The sequence below is a fragment of the Panthera leo genome, chromosome B3 (genome assembly GCF_018350215.1).
Source record: "Panthera leo isolate Ple1 chromosome B3, P.leo_Ple1_pat1.1, whole genome shotgun sequence".
In the NCBI taxonomy this organism is placed as follows: Eukaryota; Metazoa; Chordata; class Mammalia; order Carnivora; family Felidae; genus Panthera; species Panthera leo.
In genome coordinates, this window is record NC_056684.1 from 37,926,103 (window position 1) to 37,944,391 (window position 18,289).

The following is an 18,289-nucleotide window of genomic DNA, read 5'->3' on the forward strand; positions in this document are numbered from 1 at the left end:
TTACTGGAACACACTGAACTTTAATACTTAAAGTCAGGGGTTTGCAAACTATGGTCCAGAGGTATAATCTATCCTGTGGTCTGATTTTGTACGGTCCTTAAGCTAAGAACGGTTTTTATATTTTTTAAGGGTTGCAAACAAAACAGAACAAAACAAAACAAAAGAAGAAGAATACGTTACAGAAACTGTATGTGGTATGCAATGCTTATAATATATTTCGTATCTGGTCCTTTCTAGAGAAACTGTGTACTCCTGCTTAAAATCATTGTGCACTTAATTCTTTTGGTGAGAAAATACATTCCCTCTGTAAAGGAGTAAATTATAAGTATGTGTAATAGGAACAAAAAAAATTGATGGAACTAAAAAAAAGGAAAAGAAATTAACAATTATACAACCATAGTTTGAGACTTTAGCAAAACTCTCTTAGCAACTGATAGAATAAATGGGCAAAAAATTAACAGAGACATAAATCTGAGTAACATAATTAAATGGACCTAATTGAATATATTCAGAATACCCTACCTAACAAATAAAAAAAATGCACATTCACCTAAGTTGATCACATGGTAGGGTCATAAAATAACTCAGATTTCAAATAATTGAAAGCATGCAGTGTGTGTTCTCTAAACAGTGGGATTAGGCTGGAAATCAGTAATAAAAAATATAACTAGAAAGTACTGAAATCTATACACTTCTAAATATTCCATGGGTCAAAGAAGAAATTGGAAATATTTTAAATTAAATGATAATGAAAATATGATATAACAATCATTTTTTTCTGGCTACGATAGTGCTTTGTGTGAAATTCATAACCTTCAATTTTTATATCAGAAACAAATAACAGTTCAAAATTAGTGACCTAAGTATATTACCAAAAAGTTTTTTAAAAAAGGAAAATTAAACCCCAAAAAAGTAAAAAGAAGGAAGAAATAATAAAAATAAGAGCAGATGACAATTAAATAGAAAATATAGCAGAAAGGATCAATAGCGTCATAATTTGATTCTTTAAAAATTACTATAAAATTGATAAACTGGAGAGGTTGATCAACAAAAAAGAGAAAAGCAGAAGTAACCATCAGGAATGAAAACACATCACCACAGATCCTACAGATACTACAAAAATAATTAGAGGATATTGTAAATAATTTCATTCCAGTAAATTTGAGATTTTAGGTGAAATGGACAAATTTCTTGGACAAAGTTAATTTACTAAACCAACCCAGACAAAAGAGATAATCAAAATAGTCCTGTTAAAGAAATTAAACCTGAAAATATAAATACACCCCCAAAGAAAACCACAGATTCAAATAGTTTCACTGACAAATTCTTCCAAACATTTAGGAAAGAAATAATACCAATTTTATCCAAACTCTTCCAGAGAATATAAAAAGATAGCAGTCACTTATTGAGGCAAGACTAACTTTGATACTAAAGCAAAAGGAAAACATTAAAGCAAAGGAAAATTTAGGCCAGCCTCACAGAGGAACAAAATGGTAAAAATATTAGCAAATGAAATCAAATAATACATAACCAAGGTGTTCTCATCGCCAATTTGGCTTACTCCTCAAATGCATAGGGAATAAATAGGTGTCAGAGGAACCAGCTAAAACATTTAAATAAGAACCAGAGTCTCATGGCATATTACCCAAAATGTCAAATTTCCTATTGAAAGTCATTCACCATACCAAGAACCAGGAAGACCTCAAACTAAATTAAAAAGACAATGAATAGATTCCAACACCAAGATGACTGAGATCTTAGAATTATTGGACAGAATCTTTAAACAAGACATCATAAAAATGCTTCCACAAACAATTAAAAAATCATCTGAAACAAATTAAAAAATATAAAATCTCAGCCAAGAAACAGAAAGTTTCCACACATACAAAGATAGAACATATAATGAGAAACCAAATTAAAATTTTGGAACTGAAAAATACAAGTACAAAATCATCTAAGTACAAACAGTGGATGGCTCAACAACAGAGTGAAGAGGGAGACAGGAATCAATGATGTACTAGGTAGAAAATAGAAATTACCCAGTTTGGGGATACCTGGGTGGCCCAGTCGGTTAGGCTTCCGACTTCAGCTCTGATCATGTTCTCAAGGTTTGTGAGTTCCATCCCCTCATTGGGCTCTGTGATGACAGCTCAGAGCCTGGAGCCTGCTTTGGATTCTGTGTCTCCCTCTCTCTCTGCCCCCACTCTGCTCACGCTCTCTCTCTCTCTGTCTCTCAAAAATGAATAAATGTTAAAAAAAAATTTTTTTTTAAACCTGGAACCAGAAAAAAATTCTTGAAGTCAGCAAGAGAAAAACAACATCTTTCCAGGGGAAAAACAATTCAAATGACAGTGGATTTCTCATCAGAAACCATGGAGCCCCAAAAGAAGTGGCACAACTTGTGTTTTAAGTACTGAAAGAAAATCACACTGCCAACCCAGAATCGTATATTTAGTGAAAGAATCCTTTAAAAATAAAGCGGGAAATCAAGACATTCTAAGATGAAGAAAAATGAAGATAATTTTTCACTAGTATACCAACTCTAAAAGAATAGCTAAAGAAAATTATCTAAATAGAAAGGAATTGATAAAAGAAAGAATCTTGACATCAGGAAGGAAGAAAGAACATGATAAGCAAAAATATAGGTAAAACAGTAGATTTTCCTTTCCCTCTTGAATTTTCTAAATTATATTTGATGGTTGAAACAAAAATTCTAACACTATTTGATGTCGTTCTAAATGTATGTAGAGGAAATAAACAAACAATCACCATAAGATCCAGCAATTATACTCCTGGGCCTTTATCCCAAGGAAATGAAAACATATATTCATAAAAAAAAAAAACTTGTACACAAATATTTCTAGCAGCTGTTCATAGTAGCCCCAAATGTTCACAGTAGCCCCAAACTGGAAACAACCCACATATCCTTCAATAGGTGAGTGGTTTAACAGCTGTGGTACATTCATATTACGGAGCACTAGTCAGCAATAACAAGGAACAAACTATTGATATAAGCAACACTCTGGATGAATCTCCCAAGAACTATGCTGAGTGACAAAAGCCAATCCCAAAAGGGTACACAAGGCATGATTCCATTTATCTAACATACTTGAAATGATCAAATTATAGAAATTGAGAACAGACTGTTGTCAGCAGGGATTATTGAAGGGATGTGGGCAGGAGGGGAGTAGGTGTGACCATAAAAGGACACGATGAAGTATCTTTTGGTTGAAGGAAATATCCTGTATCTTGGTAGTATCGACATCCAGGTGTGATATTGCACTATAGTTTTGCCATAGGTTATTATTGAGGAAAACTGAGTTAAGAGTGCAAGGGATCTCTCTGTGTTACTTCTTACATCCCAGTGACAATTATTTCAAAATCAAAAGTTCAATTAAAAAAGACACCAGTAGGAGAATGAAATGCCAAACCACAGAGTAGGAAAAATTATTTGCAATACATATAACTGATGAGAGATTAGAATCCAGAATGCATAGATAATTTCCATAAATAACTGAGAAAAAGAAAGATAACCCATTAAAAATTTTTTTTAATGTTTATCTTCAAGACAGAGAGAAAGAGTGTGAGCAGGGGAGGGGCAGAGAGAGAGGGAGACATAGAATTCAAAGCAGGCTCCAGGCTCTGAGCTATCAGCACATAGCCTGCTGCAGGGGTTGAACCCATGAACAATGAGATCATGACCTGAGCCAAAGTTGATGCTTAACCAACTGAGCCACCCAGGCTCCCCAAGACAACCCATTTTTTAAAAAATATAGGTTAAAATCTTGAATCACTTTTTAAAAGAAGATACTCAAATGACCAATACATATACCAGAAAAACCCTACTCAACTTTATTGGTCATCAGGGAAATGAAGATTAAACCCACAAAGAGATGCCACAACAAACTCATCAGGATGGCTAAAATTCTAAAAAGAAACAAAACTGAAATCAAATGTTGATAAAGATATATATTATCTGGAATGCTCATGTACTGCTAGTAGGAAAATAAATCAGCATAATCATGTTGGAAAATCATTTGGCAATATCTACTAAAGCTGAGCATACGTATACCCTATGAAGCAATTCTACTTTTTGATATGCATCCAACAGAAATGCATATATATGTACATTAAAAGACATGTACAAGAATGTTCCTAGTAGTATTATTCCTAATGGCCCTATACTATAAACCACTGAAATTCCCATCAACAGTAGAATGAATACAAAATTGGGCACACTCATACATAATTCATTCATACATTTATACATATTTATCCTCAATGCCTCTCTTTCCTTCCTATCCATCATCCAGCCCTCATGGCTCACCTCCAAATTTCTACCTGGATTTGTTCACTTCTCTTCAAATCCTCTGATACTTCCTCAAATCCACCATCATTTCTCACCTCGTTTACCAAAATAGCCTTTAACTAGTCTTCTTGCTCCCCTATGATTCATCATCTGTAAAGCAGTCAGAATGGTCTTATTAAAGTATAAATCAGATCACTTCATCCTCTTGTTTAAACCTTTCATTGGGTTCTCATTGGAGTTATGATTAAATCCAACTCTTCATCATGGTTTGAAAGGCAGCTGTGCTGGTTCTGCTATAGTCAAAGATGTTTACAAAGAAAGATCTTAAAATACATTACATGGTTTAAACAAATAAAGAGTTTGAAAGGAAGACACAGAAGTTAAAAGGAAGACAGTCCCACGTTGGCAGGGCAGCTCTGCCAAACTCAGAGGTGCCACACAGAGTTCTATCTCTGACTCTTATGTGCTTGCCCATCACATCCGCCTCCCACCTAGCCAGAGAAGGGAAAGGAAAGGCAGAAGCCCAGAAGTTTCCCTTCCCAGAAGGGGCTCAGCAATTCTACTTTTTGATATGTATCCAACAGAAATGCATATATATGTACATTAAAAGACATGTACGAGAATGTTATAGTAGTAGTATTCCTAATGGCCAGAAATTTCCCTTCCCACTTCTGCTTCCATCTTCTTTGTCCAGAACCTGGTCACATGGCACACCTAGCCGAAAGGAAGCCTGGGAAATGTAGTCTTTAGCTAACCTGACATGTGCCCACCATGACTCCATTATTGTGGAAGTAGAGAAGAATGAATATTGAGGACAACTCATAGTCTCTGTTCCAGCCTGCATCATGTCATCCCTCTCTACTTCTCCAGTCTCACCTCCTCCCTCTCTCTCTCTCTCTCTCTCTCTGGCTTTTGGCTCTCTAGCCACACTAGCCTTGCTCATTCCCTCCTTAGTCCTTAGGCCCTTGTATCTGTGCTGGCCTATATCTGAAATACTTTCCCCTAGATCTTTACATTAGTGGCTTCTTCTGATCATTTGTACCTCAACTCAAGCCTTGTACATCTTCTGAGAGGCATTTCCTGACCCTCCCCTCACAAGCAAAATAACCACCTCCTTTCCACTCTCATTCATGTTGTTTTATTTCTTACTTATCACTAGCTTCAATTCTCATTTACTCACCTGCTTATTATCTGTATCTCTCATTGGAATGTAAGCACCATGGGGACAGAAAGGTTGTCTGACTTATTCTCTGTTGGGTCGCCAGCACTTAAATGCTACTTTTGATAAAGCAAGCACTCGACAAACATTTGTTGAACAGATGAATTAGTTTAGCCCAAACCTCTTCATTTCACAACTGGGAAAGCTGGGGCCTGGAGAAAGTAATTGTCTTGTCTGAGGTTCTGCAACTAGTTAGTAGACTCCCAGATGGGCACTTTTCTCGAACACCCTATTTCATCCAGGCTCTTCTTTGAAGTCTGTTATCTCACCCTGCCTCTATCATTCCTCTGCCCACCTGTAGCACTAGACTTTAACATCCACTGGGTTTTTATGCTATGCTTCTTTGTATTTTTTTATCTTTGTTCAGTCTTGTTTTCCCAACCAAGCTGCAGGCCTCTGCAAAAAACCAACCTTCTAACACACAGACAATAGGCCCTGCGTAGGTATGTGACAAAGAGACTGAAGTTACTTTATTCAGCCAAGTGAGACTCACAACTGTTACAACTTTCATCATGTCCTATTATTGAAGATAAAAGTTGGATATTGGAAGACTAGATTTTGGTGGGGGGTAATTCCCGTGTATCCGCAACTAAGCATACAGGCAAGATTGTCTTACCAGCAGGCGGAATCTTATGTGCTTCATCAAAATTATGCAGAAGAGCTGCTCTAGGTGCAATGGGTGGATTCTGAAAGGTAATCCTTGCTGTTGGTGGAATCAGTCCTCGTTCTATCATACTTAAAATTCCTGGAAAGGAAGGTTAGAAGAATATGGTTTTAATGCCAAGTGTTTCCACAACGTCTGAGCTCCATCAGTTTCACAAGTGTAACTTACTCTATTCATCTTCTTATTTGTGAGAGTACATCTAGTGCCTTCATCCTCTGCATGGAAAAACAGCTACGGTACACATTCATTTAAGCCATTAATTCTAACCCAAGGAAAAAAATGGCATTTCCAATAATGCCAATATGAAATAAACTTGTATTATGATAATTTCATTTTAAGGTAGAAATATCATTTCAGGGCACACTAAAACTTCTTTATATGTAACATTTTTCAATTATTGATAATCTTGTTACTCTTTTTTTAAAATTCGGAAAAATCAAGTACACGGTCATCATAACCATAGAGATGTCTTTTACTGAAAGAAAAAAATCTATGTGCTTAAAACTATTCTGCTGTTGTGACAATGAGTCAGATTTTATAAAAGAAAAGTTATTTTTAGACATTACTCATGTCACCAGAAGATGTGATCACCCAAATAGATTAATTTAGTGTAACTGAGCAACATGGTTAGTATTAATGCAACTAATTTACAATACTTAGAACTCCTACTATGTCAGCATGGCTGGTCCCAGGGCTTTTTAAGGACAGGAGACTGTTAACTAAATAAACAAATGAATGAATCAATGAATAATTGAGCAAAGCCTTCTAGCAGGGACAATACTTTCATTAAGATGAATCTGTTGTATTGAAGCCAGAAACCCAGAAACCCAGGGAGTATGTGAAATAAACTTGTGACAGGGCTTCAGCTTCTTGTTGCTTTCGTGTAACAGGAAGGAAAGTAAAGGAACCGTAGGTCTCAAGGAAATCTTTGTCCGCAAGCTGTGTACCAAGCTGGACTAAGTTGGGAAGTTGGCACAGACCCTAAGAAGAACAAGTATTGTTTCCATTTGCCTTAGTCCCTCGATGACCATGCTATGTTGTTATTAAGTCTAGTGTTACAGGTATCAGAGGAATGATCGCCGAGGGGTTGTGGAGCAGAAGACTTCCCTCATAAACCAATGAATCCAAAGAGAATTCTTTAGTTTGCTTACTGCAGAGTCATTTTGGGGGAGAGTTTTGTATTAAAAATGAATATTCCTGGGCCCTCTCCTGGGTCTGCCCAAACCTCTGAAGCCAGGGCCTGGGAATCTGTATTATTGAAGACTCTAGGACATACTTAATCTGTCCTGAAGTTTGAGATCCAGTAGAATTGGGGGCCAGTAATCCACATTTTCAGTAAGCATGCCAGGTCAATCTTTTGTACTTTAAAAATTTAAGAAGTGCTAATCCAGAGTACAATTCTTTAAGCCCCTTTTGAAATTAGGACTTTTATAAAACTTTTATAAAAACCTAAAAATTAGGTTTTAATTTTTATAGCACTGGATTTAACCACTTTAAAATGTTAAGACTAATTCTGTGTCCTCAACGAATATTTTCCACCTTTAAATATCAAATCCCGTTTCCAAGAACTATGCCTGACTTGCAGATGTGAAAAACAGAGCTCCTTCTAATTCAATATATTTTCATTACCAAACTCAGAGGGAAACCCAGCGAATGTGATTATAACCTTTGCTTTAGTACTGGTTAGAGCGATTCACTTAATCTTAGATAAACACATGTGTGTACATTTAGCATTGGAAGGAAGAAGTTAAGACTTTGGAATAAGCAAAAGAGACTGGGTATTTTTTTATCCTAATGCTGGAACCTCTGGAGATTATCTGGCCCTATAATCACATTTGTTTTCAATTGTCTATTTTCTAGAGATTAAGGGTAATTTATGGAAAACTGAAAGCAATGCATATATTTCCTGTTTATACACATGCAAATAACCCCCCCCCCAAAGTCAGTTGCGTGTCTATTTGCAAATTTATTTCAGTATGCTTGATTTGTAAAGATATCTGTTGTTTGGATTCTCCTTTGAACCAGTTGTAACATCTTACTGATGTTCTCATTTAATCGATGAGGTGAATAAAACCTTGGATGTTTTCATTTTATAGTTGTATAAGAGTCATGGTTTTACTTTAAAATATATATCCTTTGGGGCGCCTGGGTGGCTCAGTCTGTTAAGCATCTGACTTCGGCTCAGGTCATGATCTCATGGCTTGTGGGTTAGAGCCCCACATCGGGTTCTGTGCTGACAGCTCAGAGCCTGGAGCCTGCTTTGGATTCTGTGTCTCCCTCTCTCTCTGCCTCTCCCCTGCTCATACTCTGTCTCTCTCTCTCTCAAAAAATAAATAAACATTAAATATATATATATATATATATACATATATATGTATATATATATATATATATATATCCCTAATAATTTTGGAGACTTCAGCAAGATGAGCAAAAGATTCACCTGAAATTGCCAGACATGGTGCACCTCACAGGAACCAACGCCAGGCATGTATTTTCTTAGCACCTGTGGGTGAATTCAAAGTGGCAATAGAACCTTACTGAGTGCTTTTCTAATTTTAGTATTACTCCCTACAAAAATTTTTTGTTTTGTTTATCTCTTAGGTTCATTTATGGCTAAGTAATTCCTTCTTGGTAGCTCTAGAGACTGAGAATTTGGTGATCTCCATAAATGGATTAATGTCTTATAGAGATCTAATTCCCCATTGAGTGAGAGACAATAGAGAATACAGTTTGTTAGCCTTCTGTTTGTCCACTTGTGTTTTGAGCTCAGACCAACTAGGAATGTCATGCCTACAGAGAAGGAGAATAACTGTTTGGTATCTGGACCAGCAAGTGTGTTTCTGTGTTTATTTTTCATCTGTAGCTGAAATTATAGAATTGAAGCTATAAGTCCTGTCTGTATCTGTATGTCTATGTTTACGTAATTCAGGAAAGTCTTTATCTCTCATTGTGAATGTAGAAATTTTTCCTGTCTCCAGATGGTATTAATAAATTAGACTGTAATGTCTCAATTTAAAGGAGCTCTGTTCAGATCGACTTACAGAGAGAAATAGGTGCATATGTAAACTGGATATTCTTAAAATTTCTAGAAAATAGGGAAATCAAACCTCTAATACTTTAAATGTGCTCCCCTCATCTCTCAAATTCAGAAACTCTCAATGAGTCTCCTTACTTTTCATGGCAAGATAGTTATTTGCATAATTTCAGTAAAAATCTGTTCTCCTTTTACTAAGATATAATTGGAAAAATCACTTATGCAACCAAGACTTTGCCTGAAATTTCATATTTAAGAATGATACTTATTAATCATGAATGACAAGTAACTTTTAAAGAACTGAAGTTGACCGTATGGAGCCAGTGCTTCCAAAGCCTTCCAAAAAGACTGGCCTGGTACATGGCTTATAGGTTTTCCATCCTTACAGGTGGTAGAAGGTCATGTCCTGGCAGGCCCAAGAACTTTAGGATATTGGAGCACCTCTAGAAGAGACGAATTTACCCACATTTACAAATCCTGTAGCTGAAATGTGGCAGGCAGAGTTTCTTGGGCTTGATTTCCTAGCCTTAAAATAGCACATAATAGAGTATTTCAAAAGTTTAATCTGAGATTCCTTATGAAAACTTTCAGCAGAGCAAACCTAAGATGGCCTAGATGGAGAATTAATATTCTTGTTGCACATGTATAAATAATCAGGACAAACCTAATGATACCAGACTTATTTTTTGAATTTTTTGTTGAGATCATTAAAAAAAATTTTTTTTAACATTTATTATTGAGAGACAGAGAGAGCCAGAGCATGAGCAGGGGAGGGGCAGAGAGAGGAGGAGACACAGAATCCGAAGCAGGCTCCAGGCTCTGAGCTGTCTGCACAGAGCCCGATGTGGGGCTCGAACTCACAAACTGCGAGATCATGACCTGAGCTGAAGTTGGACACTTAACTGACTGAGCCACCCAGGCTCCCCTTGTTGAGATCATTTTGATCAAAATGGTAGAAGACTGGGGCGCCTGGGTGGCCTAGTTGGGTAAGCATCAGACTCTTGACTTCAGTTCAGGTCGTGGTCTTATGGTTTGTGAGATTGAGCCCTGCTTCAGTCTCTATCCTGAAAGCATGGAGCCTGCTTGGGATTCTCTCTCTCCCTTTCTCTTTGCCCTCTGCCACTCTTGTTCTCTCTCTCTCTCTCTCTCAAAATAAACTTAAAAAAAAAAAATGGTGGAAGACTATAGGAATATTTTTGTTTAAGTTTTGGAATAAGTAAAAGAGATTACTGGATATCTTTCGAATGGAATGCTGTAGCCTCTAGGGGTTATCTGGACCTAATCTTTGACTGAGCTATTTCATAACTCAGTACAGATTAAGGTTAATTTGTAAAAACAAAACAAAACAAAGCTAATACTAATGCAAATGCAAATAATTCTTATCTATAAACTTGAAAATAAATTGTCTCTGGTGAAGAGACACTCTTCCTTCCCATAGAAAAGTCAATTTTGCATCTATTTGCAAATTTATTTTAATATTTCTGATCTACAAATGTGTGTTCTTTGGATTCTCTTTAAATCAGTGTGATATCCTACAGATCTCTCTTTTAATCAAAGAGTTAAATAAATAAAATCTTTGACATGTGTTCATTTTAAATTTGTATGAGATCCATGATTTTACCTATTTTGGGAAATTGTCCCTTAACACCATTGCCTCATTAAACTTTCATAACACTCTTACTTTCTTATTGAATGGATTAGAGATTAGAAGTTCATTCATTGAACCAATATTTGTTAAGTGCCTATTAGGTGTCGGGGCTGCAGATGCAGTGGTGAGAGAACTTATGGAGCTTCTAGGAGGGATAAAGACATTAAATAAATTCACAAATAAATACATAATTACAAATCGTGGTCATCTATGAAGGAAAAGGCGGATGCTTAAGGAAGTGACTTTTCGAGGCAGAGATACAGGCTCTTGAGAAGGCCCATGTGAAAATGTGCTTGGCCTGATGAGGACCAGAGGGAAGGCCCATGTGATGGGAGCATAGAGCAAGTCCAGGTCAGGCCTGCCCTATTTGTAGAGTTTGGAGTTGATTCTAAGACCAGAGAGCAACTTGCCTGAGGTCACACACAGCCTGAAAGTTTGGTTTGTGTACTGTGAGTCTTATAGTCTTCTTTTTTAAAATTTTTTAATGTTTATTTATTTTTGAGAGAGAGAAAGAGACAGAGCAAGTGGGGGAGGGGCAGGGAGAGGGAGACACAGAATCCAAAGCAGGCTCCAGGCTCTGAGCTGTCAGCCCGACAGAGCCCGACACGGGGCTCGAACTCATAAACCAAGAGATCAAGTTGGACTCTTGATCTCTTGAGCTGAAATTGGACTCTTAACCAACTGAGCCACCCAGGTGCCCCAAGACTTAATTCTTAACCATAAAAAACAAACAAACAAACAAACAAACAAACAAACAATTTCTTTTTTGGATATAGCAAGAGAGTTCAAGAAGAAGTTGGGAAGTTCATCCTGCATTTTCCAAGACAACTCTCTCTTCTGGATGTTGTTAATCTTTCACCTCGTGCTGGACATGTGCGGATCTGAGGTGAAGCTTAAATGGCAGGTAAGGACATTGGGAATATGTACAAAACTAAACACTGTGTCTACATTTTCATGGCTTGTGCTTTCCTGACACTTACGTTACCTTGCACAGTACCATACATATGGTAAGCACTCAATAAATATATGTTGATTAATTGGTTGATTAATTACAAATATTATGGAAAGCCAGATGTTCTCTGGTAGATAACTGAGGGATGAAAATGTGTTTTTTTTTCCGGACCAAGTTGCCATGGTTCTAGATTCCCTTTTGTTTTGCAGCAATTTTTCATTATGTCTATTGCTAAAGTGGACATTGATTCATTGGTTTATTGATTTATTGATTCACTCATTCACTATTTCATTCATCCTAATTTGATCAAGGAAGAACATAATATGGTACTAAAGCAAGAACTCCGCTGGAGTTATTCTGTATTCATAGGTAGTAAATATGTAAACTAAGTAAAATCATGTATCATAAAGATTGCTGAACAATAATGGTTTATAACTAGAAAAGTAACAGTTACAGTTGTGAGCTTCACACATTAATGGACTTATAATGATGCTGGGTTCTCTTGAGTTCTGCTGTTCCTCCACCAACAGGTCAGTAGACGAGCAGATAAGACAGAGAACTTCAAAACTCCAAGGACCAAGAGAACTCTCGGGAACCAACTTTAGTCCAAAATATTCCAGACAACAGATAGAAAGTGACACAGGAATAATTAAAGACCATATCACTTGGTTTTATTTGAGATACAAAAGGGGATCCACTTAGGCATTTTTAATACTTCAGCTAATTAAATTAGGTAGCAGAGAGAAGTAGAGGGGATGATATTTACAACACTCAGTCCTTATTCATTCACTTACTCTTTCATTTACTTATTCGTTCAACCAACAGGTAGGGCCTCGAAAATGCTAGAAATGGTTCTAGACACTGGGGATACTGAGATGAAGATGATGTGACCTTTTGTTTAAAAACTAGAAATCTGGGGGCGCCTGGGTGGCTCAGTCGGTTGAGCGTCCGACTTCGGCTCAGGTCACGATCTCGCGGTATGTGAGTTCGAGCCCCACATCAGGCTCTGTGCTGACTGCTCAGAGCCTGGAGCCTGTTTCCGATTCTGTGTCTCCCTCTCTCTCTGACCCTCCCCCGTTCATGCTCTGTCTCTCTCTGTCTCAAAAATAAATAAATGTTAAAAAAAAAAAAAAAAAGAATTAAAAAAAAAAAAAAACTAGAAATCTGTTCCATGTAGGGCTCTGTGCTGGGCGTGGAGCCTGATTAAAATTCTCTCTCTCCCTCTCCCTCTGCCCCTCTCCAACTCCATGTGCGTGCGTGTGCTCTCTATCTCTCAAAAAAAAAAAAAAAAAATTCTAAAAACCAGAAATCCACTGGATTCACGAACACTAGAATTTAGACTAAGACATGCATGGCTGAAATGCCAATTACATTAATTCTGGCTTCATATTTTTGCATAATAGTATATTGAAATAAAAAATTTTAAATGCTACCAGAATAGCATTTAAACTATCTGCTCAGAAGACTGAAAAATTCTAATAATACCGTATAAACACAATAATAATTTTAACACACAGTAACACCAACATCTGAATCAATATGAAATTCATAGAATGATGGGTTTTTGAGGTGAAAGAGACTCTAGTTATTGTTTAGCCCAACCTTCTGATTTATGGAGGAGGAAACTCAGGCCAGAGTAAGAACCTGACTTGTCTAAGGACACCTAGAAGAAATAATGGCTGAGCCCAAATTCAAACTCAGGTCCCCCCATCCCACCTCAATGCTCTTTCCCGTACATTCCTAAGCACATAAAATGGTCATTGAATCACTAACCTTTCCTGGCTTCCGTTTGTAAGACTGGTATGGGGGTGAAATAGGGATTTCTGTGATGAGAAGCTGGGAGAACGGTGAGGTTGGATATGGTAGACCCTTTTATTAACTTCTGAACCTTCACCTAGATGATCAAAAAATTTGTTTTCAGCAGGCATTTTTGCTTTCAAAATGACACAGTTTTCTTCTTGTAAACAATAAATAAGATTATGAATAGTTTCATTAAGTTTTAATAAAGTAGCAATAGCAGCTCCAATTTTATTGCCCATGAGCACCCTGTGCTACTGTCTACTGTCAGGAGTTTGTGTAATTTAAAATAGTTAATTAAATCCAATTAACATGTTGTGATTTCCACTATGCAAAGTCACTAGAGTAGTTAATAAAGGAACTATTAAGATTTTGTTCAGTTTTAATGACTACGATATAAAAGTACTAAATCTTGACAGAAGAGGTTTTGAATACAGCAAAGTTTTGTACAGGCAAAATCCTCAGGAAATACATATTAGAATTTTGAGAGTAAAAAAACAAACAAAAAAAAACAACAAAAAAAAATGAGCAAAGTGGGAGAATTTAAAGATAAATATATCAGTCAACATTAACAGGTTAAAAATGAACTTTGAGTGTATTCTTGAACATTTCAGAGAGAGTTAAAGACTTGATGTCTAGATCAGTTACACTAGATGATTACCTTTTCTAAAGTCATTAAATGCTTTTATTATAGTCATGAAATATGAATTCTTTCTATTAAATGGTTTCTAGCTTTTAAAGACTATATGTATTCATATAAATCACATTTAATGGTATAGCTCAAGTATACTATTCTTACCTTTATTATAAGACGTTATGAATTACCTGGGTGCTCTCAGCAGGGAAGATGCCACTGTTTGGTATTTATAGACTGATTTAAATTTTCCAAACATTAATTAATTTGCATAACTTCTAAAGGAACTAGGTAACAATTTGCTATTTGACTCATAAAGAACCAAGACAGAAAGGTTAGTAGATTTGTTTAAGGTTACACAGTATACTAGAAAAACACAGATTATTCAAGTTTAAGATTCATCTGATCTTACATTAGTGAAATTTGCCATTGGACTCAGTTGTACCATACCTTGTTTTGCTCATCAAGGTCAAGGAAATCAAAAGGGAAATTTCATGAAGATTGGAGGTTGGGGTGGAGAAAATCACTTTCCAAAATAAATATCTATTGGCTGAAAAATGTCCGTGTGAACAAAGGTGTTAGGCTCCCACTGCCAGGATGCGGGGCTTAAGGGAAACTGTAAGCAGCTACCAGACTGTGAACACCAAATGTTTGGTAAGCAGAGTTTAAAATGACTATGATTAGGGTTTAAAAATTGTTTTAGTGTTTATTTATTTATTTGTTTGTTTGTTTAGAGAGGGAAAGTGGGGGAGGGGCAGAGAGAGAAGAAGAGAGAGGATTGCAAGTAGGCTTGAAAGCCTGATGTGGGGCTTGAACTCCCGAACTGTAATATCATGACCTGAGCCAAAATTAAGAGTCTGAGGCTTAACTGACTGAGCCACCCAGGCACCCCTATAAGTAGGGTTGTTTGGTTTTTTTTTTAACAGGAAAAGAGTAGGCTGTCAGTGCAATCTTCCTTCCAGGTGAGTTGGAGGAGGAAAGGAGACTGCCATGGGCGTTGCCTCAATGACAGCGAGGGCTTATGTGCACGTGGTATTATTCTGGAACTTCCATCTTGCCCATCCACCTTGTTCTCGTTCTCATCCTCAGCTCTCCTTGACCCACCACACCTCCAGACATGAGTAGCCTCCAGGATTTCCTAATCAGGGAGGCTGAGCTAATCACCCAAAGTACGGTACCCCAGACAAGGCCTGTGTATAGCTGATTTTCGGTAGCAGAGATGGAAGGGTCTCCACTTGTCTGATTGATACCAGGGTCATGGAGGCAAAGGTAAATTGGAGGAAGAAAGAAAGTTTCCACTTAAATAAAATTGTCAAGCATTGTGAAGATGTAAAATACAGGTTTGGCAGTTTCAGAGCATAGAGCATCATTTATCTGGATTTTCTGAAAGCCTTTGACAAAGTACACCTGACAACCTGCTCTTGAAAGCCAAAGTCACAGGATCCGACATAAAAACACAAAGGGTGGAAGGCAGATGATATTCAGATTCTGCCAGGCAGTCAGCACATTCATAATGCTTTCTTTAATGGTTTCAATTGCATAGATCTCAACGATGTAAAAGCCAGACCCAAGGGTTGTGTGTGTGTATGTGTGTGTGTGTGTGTGTGTGCGTGTGCGTGTGTGTGTGTGTGTGTGTGTAGGGACATGGAGAAGAAGGTTACACTGGAGGTTGACATCCTTTCAAGATTACAGAAATAAATCCCAGGGACAGTGTCGCTGGGTGCGGAACATAAGCCCACTCTACGGCCACATTCCCATGGTAAGGATAACCACTTTGCATTCGCTTGCTTGGAGGCAGAAGGCATGTAATGACCTTCAGCATTTACTGAGCACTTACTACCTAACACTAATTTTAATACAATCAGCATTAAGTTTCACCAGGAATGGAAGAGCTAAGAGCAATGGGAGTGCAAAAGAGGGAGTAATTAACTCTGCCTGCTGGCATTGCAGAAGGCTTTGGAACACCAACCCGAGCTGTATATTAGAATCACTCAGGGAGCTTTTCAGAAATACTGCTTCCTAGGGGCTCCTGGATGGCTCAGCTGGTTAAGTGTCTGACTCTTGGTTTCGGTTCAGGTCATGATCTCTCATTTGTGGATTCGAGCCCTATATCAGGCTTTCTGCTGTCAGTGCGGAGTCTGCTTCAGATCCTCTATCCCCTTCGCTTTCTGCCCCTCCCTCCTCTCCCTCTCTCTCTCAAAAATAAATAAAAACATTAAAAAAACTTTTAATTAAAAGAAAGAAAGAAATCCTGCTGCCTGGGCCCCAACTCTGGGCAAATAAATCCAAGTAGCTGGACTGGAGCCTCGGCCTTGGTATTGTTTATCAAGCCCCCCAGGTGATTCTGATGTGCACTCAAGGTTGTGATATTTAAATTGTGTCTTAAGAGAAGCATTGAATTATATCACGTGGAGAAGAGGCTGCAATTATAGGGGGAAAGAATGGTGGCGACAAAGTAGAATCGCATACAGACATATGAAGATTTCACGGAAGACGAGGAGCTCAGTGTGGCTGGAGTATGGTGTGTGCGCCAGAAGGGTAGGGTGGGGGACAAGCATGCAATGGTGGGTGGAGATTAATGCAAATTAAAGAAACCAGCTTCATGAATATGCTGATTGCCTAACAGAAGTCAAATTTCCTCTGCTTCTGGCTTCTCCTTTATATCATGCTTTACATTTTAGGCTGGAAATGGTATGGACTATCCTATATATAGAACAATGTTCCCTATATCTGGTACTTCATTGCTATTTCCCAAACTCTGTCGTTTTATGCCTAAACCTGCTATAATAGCTTTTTCAAAATTTAAAAGATATGGAAAAGCTTAAAAAAGAAAATAGCAATCATATTCCTGCCAGCCAGAATTAATCATTGTTAATATCTTGGTATATTTGCTTCTAGTGTTTTCAAATAGAAAAACCATTCTATTTTATTATTCTGGTAAAAATGATATATGCTCATTATAAAGATTCCAATTAATGTAGAAAAACACAAAGATGAAAGTTTAAGAAACCATGCCAAATATCGTTAGGTGATCCATTATCCCTGACATCTTTGGAATGATTAATATATCATCTTATAAAAATAGGATTTATATTACATTATTAAACTTAATTTTTGACATGAATTTAATAGGAGGGGGAAGGCTGAATTAAACCCAACAAATTATTAAACCTCAAATCAATATTTCTTTACCACAAGATTCCTATGAGTTGAAAAAGATTCCTCTGCACAGAGGTAGCATAGACAATGAGTAGCATAGACAATATGTAAACAAACGGGTTGGGCTGTGTTCTAATGAAACTTTATGTACAGAAATAGGTGGTTAGCTCTCAGGTAGTAACTTGTAGATACCCATCCTGTAGTGAAATAAAGGTGATTATGAAAAACCTTTAGATTTTTAAAAATCATGTTTTTAAAAAATGTTTATTTATTTTGAGAGAGAGAAAAAGAGACGGAGGGGCAGAGAGAGAGGGAGAGAGACAATCCCAAGCAGTCTCTGTGCTGTCAGTGCAGAGCCTGACTCGGGGCTTGATCTCATGAACCGTGAGATCATGACCTGAGCCGAAATCAAGAGTCGGATACCCAACCGACTGAGCCACCCCAGTGCCCCTAAAGTCGTGTTTGAAATTTGAATAACATATCCCATCTTCAAAAGATGAGAGCATTAGAACTATCTTGCTACTGGCATCCCCTCTCCCTCACCTTCCAATGTTTTATTATTATTTTTACATTGCCCAGATTTATAATATCCACATTCTGTTTTGAAACCACAATTGCTGGGATTGTTTAGCATCCATTCTACACATAAATGGATCCAGCGCCACCAACAGTCCTTTCGTTATGGCTTCTCTATGCTTGAGTTACTTACTTTGATTGGTTGTTTAATCGCCTGCCTTTGGTTATCAAGCAGTTCTTTCTAACAAGTGTTCATGGGTAGTTATACTTGAATTACATCTGGGGTCATCCTTTTTTTTTTTTTTTTCTCAAAACTTTGCAGACACTGACACATTGTCTTCTACCATGAATATT

The 18,289-nt window shown here is 37.3% G+C and overlaps 1 protein-coding gene across 12 annotated transcripts in view; it reads right to left on the minus strand.

Annotated features, from left to right (window-relative positions):
• The window catches only part of IQCH (IQ motif containing H), a 210,637-nt gene that overhangs the window by 130,318 nt on the left and 62,030 nt on the right, over nt 1-18,289 (minus strand). For 9 of the 12 annotated variants that reach the window (XR_006203496.1, XM_042941622.1, XM_042941625.1 and 6 more), the window contains 2 exons: nt 13,603-13,723; nt 6,145-6,273 (listed from right to left, as the gene is read on the minus strand). Coding sequence is in view for 11 of the 12 variants with exons in the window: in XM_042941622.1 (XP_042797556.1) it covers nt 6,145-6,273; nt 13,603-13,723 (250 nt within the window). In the remaining variant the exon portion in view is untranslated. Of the gene's footprint in view, nt 1-4,430; nt 4,460-6,144; nt 6,274-13,602; nt 13,724-18,289 lie in introns of those variants that run through there. The other 3 variants (XM_042941631.1, XM_042941628.1, XM_042941636.1) reach the window with 3 other exon arrangements.